The sequence below is a fragment of the Pygocentrus nattereri genome, chromosome 2 (assembly GCF_015220715.1).
Source record: "Pygocentrus nattereri isolate fPygNat1 chromosome 2, fPygNat1.pri, whole genome shotgun sequence".
In the NCBI taxonomy this organism is placed as follows: Eukaryota; Metazoa; Chordata; class Actinopteri; order Characiformes; family Serrasalmidae; genus Pygocentrus; species Pygocentrus nattereri.
The window spans coordinates 29,215,420-29,229,428 of NC_051212.1; the positions used below are offsets into that span (position 1 = coordinate 29,215,420).

A 14,009-nucleotide genomic window follows, 5' to 3' on the forward strand; every position below is an offset into this window, starting at 1 on the left:
CAATAGGGGAAATCGGTGGGGTCCCAACTGGAGGTCCATGTGGACCAGTTAGGGAACCACTGCTCTAAATTTAATCTTCATACCGCCTCCACTGGCCCTTATCAAGTCCACTGACATTCAAGCAATCTTTTCCCCTCTAGTTTATTCCTTTCATTATCTTTCTCCATTCTTGTCTCACCCTTCCCTCGTCTCTTCAATCTTTTCATCTCTCTCCATTACATTATTCTTTTAAACTCCTTGTCTATCCCTCAGTCTCTCTGTGAAGGAGCAGGAGCTGATGCCAGAGGCTTGTCTCAAAATGTAAAAGGGGAAATGTAATTAGGCACTTTGAGGCAAAGCAGCAGCAGATGGGAGAAATTAAAGATTGGACTGAGCAGAGTTAGAAACACAGCGACTCTTTTGTTGACCAAGCCTGCTACTGACTGAATTTAACCAGCTAGTGGGCTTTTCATGTTCTCAGTGTGAATTAACTTTGTCACCCCTTTCCAAAAATCAAACAAGACACCGCAAGCTTCAAAGTCAAGGAATTTTGTTGCTCTTTACAGTCAGGCACCAGTTGAACCCATGTTTTATAGCCCAAATTATCACAATTTATCAGATTATAACTGCTTTGAGAAATATTCCATGAACTGGTTTACAATCTACCTTTTACAATTCCTTTCCGTCATTTAAAAATCAAACTCTCTTCGCACTCTTTAAATGAGGGGCATAAAAAGGGGAAAATTCTTTCACACATTCTCTCTTGAATGCTAGGTTGACAGTCATCTTCTCTTGCACGACCTGCATATTTCTCCATCCAGCCAGCCAAGCAGTAGTTTATATTGGCAAGTTATACAACATTCTAACAGTCTCTAAGCACACAAGCTCTCACCATATGTGTATAATATACAGTATGTGTACATTCACAATCTCACCACACATACACTCAACTCAATCTAAGCCACTTGTTACCACACACACAGGCAAACTCTCTGCCTCTCAAATAACCACACTTTCACTCATTTAACTTCCAGCCAAAATGGCCATTAAGTACAAGATGCTTATTTTTCAGGACATATTTCTTAGAAGATTAGATATAGGATAACCCACTTCCGTAGGAAAGGAGAAAGAGAAAGGAAAATAATTAAAAAAAAAAAAAAAACAGCACTTTTCCAAAACGATTAAAATTTTTTAAAAAGCCAAGAAAATAGCACACCTAACAAGAACCGAAAGACCACCAAAGTGGTCACCTTCAGATAAGGAGTACTTAAAACTTTTATCTTTAAGAGAGAGGAGAAAATCAAGCTCCCCTCTTACTTCAGATCTGAAAAAATCCACAGCTGTTTCTATCCATCCTTCCACTGTGAGAAGACAACAAGACTATGAGTCTGAAAGGATGTGTAGCTGTAAAGAAGCACTTGCTGAGAAAAACAAACAAAAAGCTGAATGTCTGCAACATCTACAAGTCATGCAGAGACTTTGGAGGTCCTCTCCATCTTTTTCTAGCTAGTCTTCACCATTTAACTTCCCTGTCATCAGTATGCTTGGTTCTGGGAACAGGGGTATACACAGTGGGAAAAATAAGTATTTGATACACTGCTGATTTTGCAAGTTTTCCCACCTACAAAGAATGGAGAGGTCTGTAATTTTCATCGTAGGTACAATTCAACTGTGAGAGTCAGAATCTAAGAATAAAATCAAGAAAATCACATTGCATGATTTTTAAATAATTAATTTGCATTTTATTGCATGAAATAAGTATTTGATCACCTACCAACCAGCAAGAATTCTGGCTCTCACAGACCTGTTAGTTTTTCTTTAAGAAGCCCTCTTACTCTGCACTCATTACCTGTATTAATTGCATCACACTCCAACCTCTCCACCACGGCCAAGACCAAAGAGCTGTCTAAGGACACCAGGGAAAAACTGTAGACCTGCACAAGGCTGGGATGGGCTACAGGACAATACGCAAGCAGCTTGGAGAGAAGGCAACAACTGTTGGCGCAATTATTAGAAAACGGAAGAAACACAAGATGACCCTCAGTCTTCCTTGGTCTGGGGCTCCCTGCAAGATCTTGCCTCGTGGGGTAAGAATGATTCTGAGAAAGGTCAGGAATCAGCCCAGAACTACATAGGAGTATGATGGTCAATGACCTGAAGAGAGCTGAGACCACAGCCTCAAAGATTACCGTTAGTAACACACTATGCCGTCATGGATTAAAATCCTGCAGGGCACCAAGGTCCCCCTGCTCACGTCTCCAGACCTGAACCCATAGAATATCTTTGGAGGGAGCTGAAACTGAGTGTTGCCCAGCGACAGCCCCGAAACCTGAAAGATCTGGAGAAGATCTGTATGGAGGAGTGGGCCAAAATCCCTGCGGCAGTGTGTGCATATTTGGTCAAGAACTACAGGAAACGTCTGACCTCTGTAATTGCGAACAAAGGTTTCTGTACCAAATATTGAGTTCTGTTTTTCTATTGTATCAAATACTTATTGCATGCAATAAAATGCAAATTAATTATTTAAAAAAAAAAAATTTTACAGTTGAAGCGTAACTACGATAAAAATTACAGATCTCTCCATTCTTTGTAGGTGGGAAAAATTGCAAATACGGCAGTGCATCAAATACTTATTTTCCCCCACTGTATGTGTGACTGGCCAATGGCTAGATACGCTCTGTCCAGTATTCGCTATGAACACACTGTCTCCATTCTTTTTTTTTTTTTAATACTACAACAGGATAAAGATCATGCATTGCTCTCTCTCACTCTCTGAGCAGCCAACCAGGCATTCTCCCAATCCTCATGATGGTCAGACCATCACTGCTGTAAAGTCACAGAAAGCACGCACTTCTCACATGTCCACAGGTGACGTTCCAGTTAACAGAAGGTTATTCCACAACCTAACTAGCTCAACATACCAATGAACATGCCTAGATTTAGGCAAACACTTTTGTGCAGGATTGAATATTTGCTGAATCTGTGAATTTTCGCAGGGTTTGATTAGATTTTACACACACACACACACACACACACACACACACACACACACACACACACACACACACTAGAGACGGCAATATCTTATTTTTATGGGCAATCTTCTCAAACATGAGCGAGTAAGCATGTGAGCAATGAGTTACAAACCAGGTCCATGAGGTGCTTTGCATCTAAAAATGAATAGCCTGGCTGTTTTGACTGAAAATTAAATAAAATGAAAACATACATAGTATACACCTATAGAGGAAGTACTGTATATACACCAATCTTCTCGTCACTACCAGATCAAAATCTGGTACCTTGTGGATTTAAAAAAAAAACAAAAAAAAAAAACATTTTTTTAAATGTTTGTAAAGACCAGCTGTCCTGTCTGTCACATGCAAATGACATGATTAATGAATCAGTCAGTACTGAGAAAAAAAACAAAAAACAATAAGAAAAAAAAGCACCAAGTAAAATCCTGTGACGTTTACTGACAATAAAGTTAATGTTTTGTTTTTTTTATTCTGTAATGTTGCCATTTGGGAGATATGAGGTTTGCCACAGTGATGATTTCCACATTTACACTTAGAAGCTATTTATACCTGATGGAAGTTTTCCGATGCTTTGTGTGCGGTACATGCATGCACACTCAGTACAATAAACACACACACACACACACACACACACACACACACTTCCTCAGTGGCTTATGTGAAAGCTGATAGCATTACTCAGACTTATTACCAATTTCCATGGCCTCCTATATACAGGCCTTTTGCAATTAGTTGCAGCAAATCACTTTAAGACTCTCGTAAAATAATCTTCAGGAGTGGTTTTGATGTCAATATGCAAGAGATGAGGATTCAGATGTAAAATTACTTACAGTCTTTTAAGAGCAGTAAGTCCAAGGAAGGCCCCCGGCTCAATGCGAGTGATGATGTTATTCTTTATGTCCCTACAAAGAAAACAGAAAGCAGGAAGCATAAGTAATACTCCAATATTATCTGCACAAACGTACAGACAAGCACAATAAATTAATGTAATAAGTTTAATATGCAACCTGTAAGAGAAAATTATCATCTGAAAAATGGACTAACGGACAGTGTCTAAAACAAAAGGGCGGATTTATTTGAGTTGAAAATATTCATTATATATTACTATATACATACTATAAGAGAGTAACCAACTATTTATTTTAAGGCCAAACAATTAAAATGGATTTAAAACAAGAAGATTCCACACACATCTTTTTAAAAATTGCAAAATACATTAGCATAGTAGTGTAAAAGAATAAAGACACCTTTGAAAAAAAGACCTTATTCAAAACAGACAAAAACAATAAACCTCTACATAGTTGAAAATGCATATAAATAAGTGCACCCATCAGAATTTGCTCCTTATGACAAGGGAGACCAACAGGACAATTAAATTATGCATAACCATGCAAACTGCCATCGAATCACTGCTAATTTGACAAAAAGAAGTTTGAATATTTTAAATTAACTCGGCTTAACTGCGACAGTGATGATACTTTACAAATAAGCACAGAAGCAAGTGATGCAAACATTTCAATGTGACACATTTTTAACATTTCAACCAATAAAAGACGAGGCTTTGACAACACAAATCAACCTTACACAAGCCATGTAAGCATTGTTAGGAGCTAGTTAATGGCCAGTAATTAGGACTTTAAAAGGTCTCCTGGGAGGCAATTATGCAGATAAACAAGCAGTGTGTCATGACCTGCAGGGTCAGCGCACAAAAGGCAACACATTGCATCCTCCGAAGTTCAAACGCCACAGCCACCGATACCGCAGCCCACACCTGCGCTAGTCAGCTAGCAGCTAGGTCCTGTTCAAAACCCTCAACACAGACTGCAGTCTCAATACCTCAAAGGCCAAATGGCCTTTTGAAGTCTTGGCGCTGTGGTTTGAGTGGAGGATAGAGTGCAGTGCAGAGAGAAGGCTGGCCTGCCTGACAGGAGAGGGTTTGATATGCTGGGGGGAAGCACCCTTATTTTTAAAAAGCTGAAAGACTTTCATCATGATAACGGAAGAGGTGAGAACATGGTGAAAAGATGAAAGAGAAATGGAATATGCACTTTGCTTTCAAGCTTTTCCCATGCTTCCATTTTCAATCAAAGAGAGGTAATGTAAAATAAATTGCAGGGGACCTAAAGACAACTGAGCAAATTAGAGTTCAGAAACAGATTACTGACCATTCAAAACACGAACACCATCAAACACAACATACTTTAGAGTTCATTCCCATCAGGAGACATTTCAGTGCTAGCAAACATCTCAGCTGAGCATGATATCAGGTTCTACAGGGGATCCCAAGATGCATCGGGGACTCAAAAGCAGTGTGACTGCACAACAATTCAATAACGATTCTTTATTAAATGATTCAGTGAATCATAAAATGTCAGATTTCTCAGATTTAATTCAATTTTTTAAAATGATGTCAGAATTACTGCAAGTGTCTCCTGATAAGGAAGTGATAAATATTTTTTACATGTTTTACATGTATTTTAGATTTAATGCAAATATTTTATAGGCTTTTATATTTTAAAATGTAAATATGTTTGTAAATATACATAAACTAAACATTTTGGAGGGGTTTATTGCACCACATCATACATCTTTATGTATTAACGTCACACTCAGAGTCAAAAAGAAGGCTCAAAAGTTTAGGTTCGACATTATAAATGTTTTCTCTGCACGTCGCATGCAATTACACATTTTTACCAAAGAGGTCTCCAAATCCCCATAACTTACACAGTGCAGAGTCTAATAACAGTGAGAATTTTGGCAAACAAACAAAAATAAGAGTGTCTAATGTTTCTGAATATTGTTGTAGTCAATTATTTTCCATTCTGTTATTCCATGATCTATGCATTTTCTTCCAGCACTCAGTAACATGAAAATTCCATCAGTACCACACACAATGCACTTCACACCGTCAGCCAAGACAAAAAATAAGCCTAAAAATATAAAAAATTAAGTCACTGTTTTCTCAGCTGCACAGGGCTTCAGCCAAATACAATGGCATGATTTGAAAGTGAAGTGAATAATTCATCTACAGTCCCAACCACTGTGCTGCTGTTATTCACCTCTTTAAAAAAAATTCACTGGTGCAGTTAAAGCCAAATTTGATTACCTCAACAACCAAAACGGGTTACTTGGGAACTGCTTCAGTTGAGCCTGCTAAAACAAATCAATGGCGTCTTACAGTGACACGTAATAGTCTTATTTCAAGTTTATCTTGGTCTCACTTTCAAAAGACCAACCAGACCAACACTGAGAGAAGCTCAGACTCACTGTGGAGTAGAAAGACAAACAAAGATTTCAGTGGCTCTGCTCAGCAAGCTTCTTTACACAAGCACAGCAAAAATAAGCTCTCGACTCAAGCCACTCCGGGAAGCAGTTTCTGGTGCACTGCTAAAAAAGGCTAGAAGGAATCTACAGCAATGTAACAACTAGGAAAGAAACTTCTTTTTAGAAAGATGACTAACTGACACTGTGGGTAAGCAAATGATGCATTTTGCCCTGCGTAATCCGTGAACAACAATAAAAAAAGGCATGAGACGAAAATGCATGTGCTACTTGTTATACCAACTTTCAGTTTATAAAATCTGTTCTGTGCCAACACAAAATTTTACAAATCAATTTAAAGTTGCAACTGTTGAAACTGACTGAACAGCTTATCCTTGCTCCATTTCCAGATTTATTAAAAAAAAAAAAAAAGGTTGCTGACTGACTGTCTCTGAGCATGAAGCAGTGTACAATGAAAACACAAAAACACATTCTATACAGACAGCTACACAAGATTAGCCAAGAAACTGCTCAACAACTTGACAATCCAGACAGTCGGTTTTGCTTCTGTCACTGTCAGTAATTACCATATGCTTATAGGTAGGGGTGGGCGATATGGCAAAAACATATTGCGATACTTCGACATTCTCTCAATGCACCATTCACACTAGTTTTTTTAAACTTTCTGAGGTTAGATAACTTGGAAAAACTCCCCCAAAAAAAATGGACTCAATGGTTTTTGTTCACCAATTCACATACTACACTGCACTAATCCAATTATCAGGCCTAATTACACTATTTATAATGCAAAATGCCGTTAGTTTTACCAACCAAGTACTAACAATATTCAAGACATCTAAGAAAAAGCAGAGTGATATAATTTATCACGACAATGATTAATAAGGTTATATTGTCTATATTTTACCAATAGCCTGTGTTGCTGCAACAGTGGCCACATCTAATGTGCATGTGTCTAATGAGAACTCTTTCTATTCTGATGCCTTTGCAGAAGTAAGACCACCCATCCGCAGTGGAACTACTGTTTCTTTAAATTTTGCAAGAAATTATGTTCTTTTCCTGAGAAAAGGGAGGCAATTTTTAGATGGCAGGCACCCTTACACACCAAACTGATGCTTTGTTATCGGTTATAAATGCATCAGATTTGCTGCACAGTGTCATTCATACTGCACACAATGCTGAGAAATGCCAATTAAAGGGAACTCTGACAGCCTTGAGATACATATCCCCTTATTACTGAAAGTAAGCCGGTATATCACTACAACTCCTCCACGAGTAGCTTCCATAACGTACAGTGCTGTGCAAAATCCAGAGATGTATGTGTTTATTTCCAGTAAGCAGCCATCAAGTACAAGTTAATCTTTTTCAGTGTCAGGAAAAAAAAGTAAAAATAATTAACAGAAAATTACACAGAAACCTAGATAACTGGATAAATCATGTTGAGTGAGTTTGACTTTATTTGCCTCCATTCTTTTAAGAGACTTGCTTTTCAAACAAAGTGATATACAGTGATATTTTCCACACCTCCAAGGTTCAGTCTTACAAGTTGGTTGCATTTTTTGCTTCTCACCATCCAAGCAATCCAAACACATTCAGTGATGTTGAGGTCTGGACATTGGGGTGGTCAATCACTGCCAAAAAAAAATGAATAACTTGCAACAGCCATTTTGACTGGAAATGACAAATGTAGCATGTTCTATGACAGTACTGTATGAGCCTGTCTGCCTGTGTATGACACACACATGCTTTCAAAGAAAATGTCTCCTTATCACAAGAGTTAAGGCACACAGATCACCTGAGAAAAGCAGGGGATTGGGTCTATATTTTAGAAACGACAGCAACAATATGGAATGCCTTTAGGCTATACCCACTGGACAACACAGAGCCTTAGGAGAAACACTAAGGTGGACACAGTTGCACTACAATTTCATGGCTGGGAGTTTGAGGTGAAAGGTGGGCTTTTATTGATTCCCGCAAGCCTGTCAATCACACAGCAGAGAGCAGCTGCAGTTCCAATGAGCAATGCTACGGCGTGAGCTGGAGACGGCAGCAAGTCTTTATTTTACATAAAAAAGGACGGTAACCCAGCACTCGCTCACACTCTCTGACACACACAAAAGCATACAGAGGCACAGAGCTCAGGGTGAATCACTCTGTCGACACCTCTGGCCTCTGAGAGACTTATTAGCATAACAAAAGCAGAATGTCATGCGCTGTTAAAAGGAGAGGGAAATGGGGGGGGGGTGACAGACACAAGACACAGAGCAAGACACAGAGACTAAAAGAGACACAGAGACCGGCCAACCGGCAGACTCATCCGTTCTGCCTAACCGCAATGAGGCAAACCTGAATTCCTCAGGCTTCCAAGGCGTAGGAGGATCAAAGCTGTTTACACTTTTGATGGGCTCTAAAAGACATCCATTTATCTGCCTCTCCTGAATTTTACCATTTCAGCCACTTTGCAACATGACAGAGCGTAAACAAGGAAATGTGTAGTTCTAATCTTGAGCTCAGAGATGTCAGGATGAAGCTTTGCACCTGGAGCAAAAGGTAGCATTTACACTCTTCAAAATAAAGGTTCCTAAACAGATCCTGACTTGGACACCTGGATCTAAGGAAAAAATAATTAGTATAGAATCTAGGCATGGGTGATATGGCCAAAATATAACATCACAATACCTCTTCACAATACACTATAGGTACAACAACATTTAGCTTTCTGGAGGTTTGATACGTTTGAATGAACAAAAAACAAAAAATACATTTGTAGCATTTTATAAAATGCTATAAAAATCTATGATTTTTACTCAGTACTTACATACTGAGCTGCACTACATTTTTGTTTACGTAATGAGGATAAATATCATCATAGTGCCCACTCCTGATAGCCTGATGGAAGCTTTACATTACGTGGAGAAACAATTGATTGCATAATTCTTAGAAAAGACTATCTATCTATCTATCTATCTATCTATCTATCTATCTATCTATCTATATATACACACACACACATACATACATACATACATACATATATACATACACACACACACACACACACACACACACACACATACATATATGTGTCTTTTCTAAGAATTATCCACTGAAAAATACATTAGAGAACCTAACTGGTTCTTCTCTGGCAAAAGAAACCTTTCTGGCACCACTATATAGCGTAGTGCAGAAGGCTTGATTGTACTCACAGGGCATACTTTTCTGAGATAAGATGGGTAACTGGAATTCTGGAGTCAGCTCTGCTGAACACAGCCCGTCATATATCTTATACAGAATAATTTGTTTCACAGATGTCCACCTGGTACAATTCCAACCATTTATCGGCTTAAAAAGACAGCTAAAATACAGGACTTCAATATCTCTGTAAACAGTGAGATTACACAGCATGCTTTTAAGGCCAAGGGCACAGCAGCAGGGTCAAAGGGAGCAGTGCTTGAGATGTGTCTGTAGCCAGCATCACCTCACCACTGCCAGATTATCCAGAAATACCTCAGCAAGGCCCCTTTCCTTGGCTCTTCTTTTACATATTACACAGGACTCACAATAATGACACGGAAAATATGCCCTTCGAATTCCACTTGGATTGAGTCATGTTATTTTAGCCCTCATTGAAACACAAGGCCTATTAATGGCCTGGTTATTTTATCTGCACGGAGCTGTTTTTCAAGCAGTAAATCACCTCAAGAGCTACACAGTAGGACCTTAACATTTCCCCTTATTCTCCAGAGAAACACAGTTCTAACTCCAGACATTTTGGCCCATAACAAGATAGGTTTTCATAACTTTTATGTAAAGTAAATTTAAGCAATGCAAAAATGTCAATGACCTGAACTTTAGAAAAAGGTCTTAACATGAGCTTAGTATCTTCACCCAATTGTTCAATGCATCCATAAAATAAGAGTCATGTCAATCAATGGAAAGGGTTTAGGTTTAACCTCTTGTACAGCACAACCCAGGTCAGACAATAGTGCGCCCTGAGGGCAGTCACTAAAATTAACTCTCTCTTCTACCATCCCCCTTCTCCACAGGCACTTAAAGATTCCTCAAATATACAGACACACTTTTGCTGGCAGCTGACTGGCTAATATAGTAAGAGAGTGTTCACTCTCCATTTGGCAGCACTGCACTCACAACAGCAGCAGTCAGTAAAACCAAATGAATAAGTTGGTTGCCCACAACTATTTTCTTAGCCAACATTTGTTCAGCATTTTATTTACAGCCGTTATGAATTTCAAAAACACTAACTGGCAATTTGTGTAATACGGCATATTTTAAACTCCCCTAGGCAGAACTAGAGCCTCATCACACAATGTCTATGTTTTAATAGACCTTTTTAAAGGATTCAGGGTTGAACCTTTTCCCAATAAAGTATTTTGGAATATTTCAATATTTTGGATAATATTTGGATATATTGCTTGGCCTTTAAAAAATAATAATAATAATAATAATAATAATAATAATAATAATACTTTTACTATCAGCATGTTCAATATAATCACACTACAACAAAAATAATACAAGCAGAATCAAGGAAACAGAGTGCAACTTACAGCCTCTCGAGCGTGGACAAACCGATGAAGGAGCCATTTAGGAGTTCTTGGATTTTATTGTTGCTTAAAATCCTGCAAAGACAAAAGTGCCATTAATAGTCAGATTATAACAAGCAAATAAAGCACAACTCACATCAGGTCACTTGAATCACCCACCTTCAAAAAGTATCATTAAAAGTATATTGCTGTATTGAAATAATTGCTAATTGAAATAATTAACTGATGCATTTGTTTTGTTCTATTGTTTATCTAAGCAGTTTCAAAGTGTTGAACTATCACGTTTTTCCTACGTGGAGCACAGAAAACCCACTAGGCTCACTCCCTCTTGTAGTATCACACTTCAACAGAGGACTTGGTAGACTGACTTTGCAAATCACAACCGAGATAAGACGGGTGTTTCCACATCCTGGCTACCGCTCTCATGTATGAACTAGTAAAGGCATGTTAATCTGATCATGTACAGGGAAAGACTGTTTGTTTTAATGTGCCACAGATGTACAGCACAGTGTGAAGTAAGTTTAAACATCATTAGTGGCTAAATTATGGAGGCCTGAAGACAAATGTTGACGAATTATCTACAACTGACTAGTGTTGTAAAGCTGCACTCAAGCAGAAGTTCAGACAGACTATTTCAGTCGAGGTGAAAGTGCTTTTTCTACGGACATGCTTGAGTAGGAACAGAAGCGTAGGTGTTTTTGAACTCATGAAGTTATGCTACTTGTGTTATATCTAAGATCAACAGCACGACTACTGTTATTTTCATTACTTACTGCTGTATTAGCTTACACCCCATGAGACGAACTTCAGCTCAGGAAACACAGATACAGCAATGGTATGCAACAGAATAATAGAATGCAACTGCAATTAGACACATTTTGAGGGACAAAGTAAAACACTTGTGCTAATGCACGATCAAGCTCAAGCAAACCGACATGAAATGCTCAAAAGGGAAAAGGAAAATCTAAGAGGGAAATGCTTGTAAGGACCGTATGTAAACTTACAATTGCTCATATTCTACTGCTAAGAATCCTGTTTTTCATCATTAGCTACTTCAAAGCTTTTCTTATGAGATTTTACTACATATTTCAGAACACACAGCAGCACTACTTTAAAGTACTAGAAGGACCTCGCTTTATGCCAATTGTTAACTCTTAAGCACTATGCTAAATTGTTTGCAACAATGGATGGTAGGAAACAGAGTTAATCAACGCGCCCTACAGGAAAACTACTTCCTGGCCAGAACTTTCTCAGAAAGCTCCAGAGAGCATAGTGGTTTGCACAGTCAGCCTTTACTCACACAGCCACACTGTTGTTGTCACAGGGTGCTGAAGGCTAACTTTATTGCAGGCTAGGTCAGTTTCAACAGCTCAGCCAGCATCGATATTTCTCTCTCGCCACCCCCCCCCCCCCCCCCAAGAGTTGATAGCACTAACTTCCTGCATTGAGCTAAAGCTCTTACAGTAAAGTTTGCTCTGAGTCAATCTCAATGTCTCCTGATTGCATTATATGTTCAAAAGTCTTTAGACACCTGCTCATCCTTTGCTTCCTCTGAAATCAAGGGTATTAATAGCCCCCCACCCTCACTGCAATAACAGCCTTTACACTAGATGCTGGAACACTACTGTGAGGATTTGATTGCATTCAGCCACAAGAGCATTACTGAAATCAAGTACTGGTGCTAGATGATCATTTCTGGATCATTAATGCCACACCAACTCATGTCAAAAGGCATTGGTGGAGCTCCATCTCTCCAGAGAATGTGGTTCCACTGTTTTGGGAGTCTGGATACTTTTGACCATTTACTGTATTTGAATGAGGAGAGACATAAATCACTAGTAAAATCTGACAAATCTGACATACAGCTCAAGGTGTTTGGCTCAAACGACACAAAAATACCCCATTCATATTTCAACTTCTCTGTCTCAGACTCTGCATAACACCAAACATGCACCAAAGCGCTACACCATACACAGCCTGTGTGATGGCATCACATCATATTTAGGTCAAATAAAGTCAGACACTACACTAGCTACAACTACAGATTTGCTTGGCTACTTGCATTGGAACATAGCCCTGCTTCATATGCACACATGCATGCTCACTGGTCACCTGGCACCCAAGAGCTGGAAATAAATGTGCTATGATAATGAGGCAAAGGAATAAAATATGGCTGACAAAGAAACTGGACTACTGGATAAATCTAATTATTGGTTTTGGTGACTGCAGGTTGGTAGCTAATCAAGATAGACAAATGGCTGGAGGAAAAAAAATAAATCTGATTTGTATGCTCACGTGAAATTGTGCAACAAAGCAAGCTAATGCAGTACAATCTGGATCTGTGTAATATCCCTCTGCAATTTCAGCAGCGATCACCCACAAATAATTATGCTTTCATACTGAACAGCTGTAATTTGGATTATGGAGCCAATTCCCAGGCAAGGGAGAAATATTCTGGAGATTGCCTAGATAAATATGCACGCAACCTTGTGACTCTCCAACTGCTGAAATAAACTGGTATAAAAGGGCCAACCAAGAGCCATGTGTACAAGCAGCATGCCTATAACTGTCCTTCAGCCTGTGCCTCTCTCCTCTTGAGAATGAGTTCCCAGAATATGGGAAAAATACCAGAGATAGAAGACTCAATTCTATGGCTAAAATGGTCAACTACTGCCAGAAATGACTCCAATTATCACTCTAGCAGTGAAAAGGCTGCATTTAAAGGGAGGTTCAATATTCTGGTTAACTCAAACTACCCAAAATGCTTTAAAATACCAAAATTTTTAAAAATGGCATGTCAGGTTTATTTGCAAACTGCATTCTTCTGGTACATCAGTATCAAAAGTCAATACTACAGTAATGACTGACAATCAATATGCTGTGCAGCACAATTAAACCCTGACAACCACTCAGCGATGGTTCTTCCTACTAACTATGAAAGCTATAGAGAGCTTCAGCAACAGACTTTGCTAGGTCTGATGTACTGGTTGTCCAATACTGAGAATGTTTTTATCTGTATCTGCAAAAATATCAGTGATTATCAGCAACCTTTCTGGTCAAGACACCACTGGAACTTCACCTTGTGATCTCCTGCCAATGTGGCAAAGCCTTAGATGGGGAATCCAACATGATACATGCACTACTTGACTAT

At 38.8% G+C, this 14,009-nt stretch overlaps 1 protein-coding gene across 2 annotated transcripts in view; it reads right to left on the minus strand.

Annotated features, from left to right (window-relative positions):
- The window catches only part of adgra3 (adhesion G protein-coupled receptor A3), a 49,168-nt gene that overhangs the window by 24,011 nt on the left and 11,148 nt on the right, over window positions 1-14,009 (minus strand). For both annotated transcript variants that reach the window (XM_017713959.2, XM_017713958.2), the window contains exons 2-3: window positions 10,862-10,933; window positions 3,845-3,916 (exon numbers count right to left, since the gene is read on the minus strand). In XM_017713959.2, the coding sequence (XP_017569448.1) occupies window positions 3,845-3,916; window positions 10,862-10,933 (144 nt within the window). The remainder of the gene's footprint in view (window positions 1-3,844; window positions 3,917-10,861; window positions 10,934-14,009) is intronic.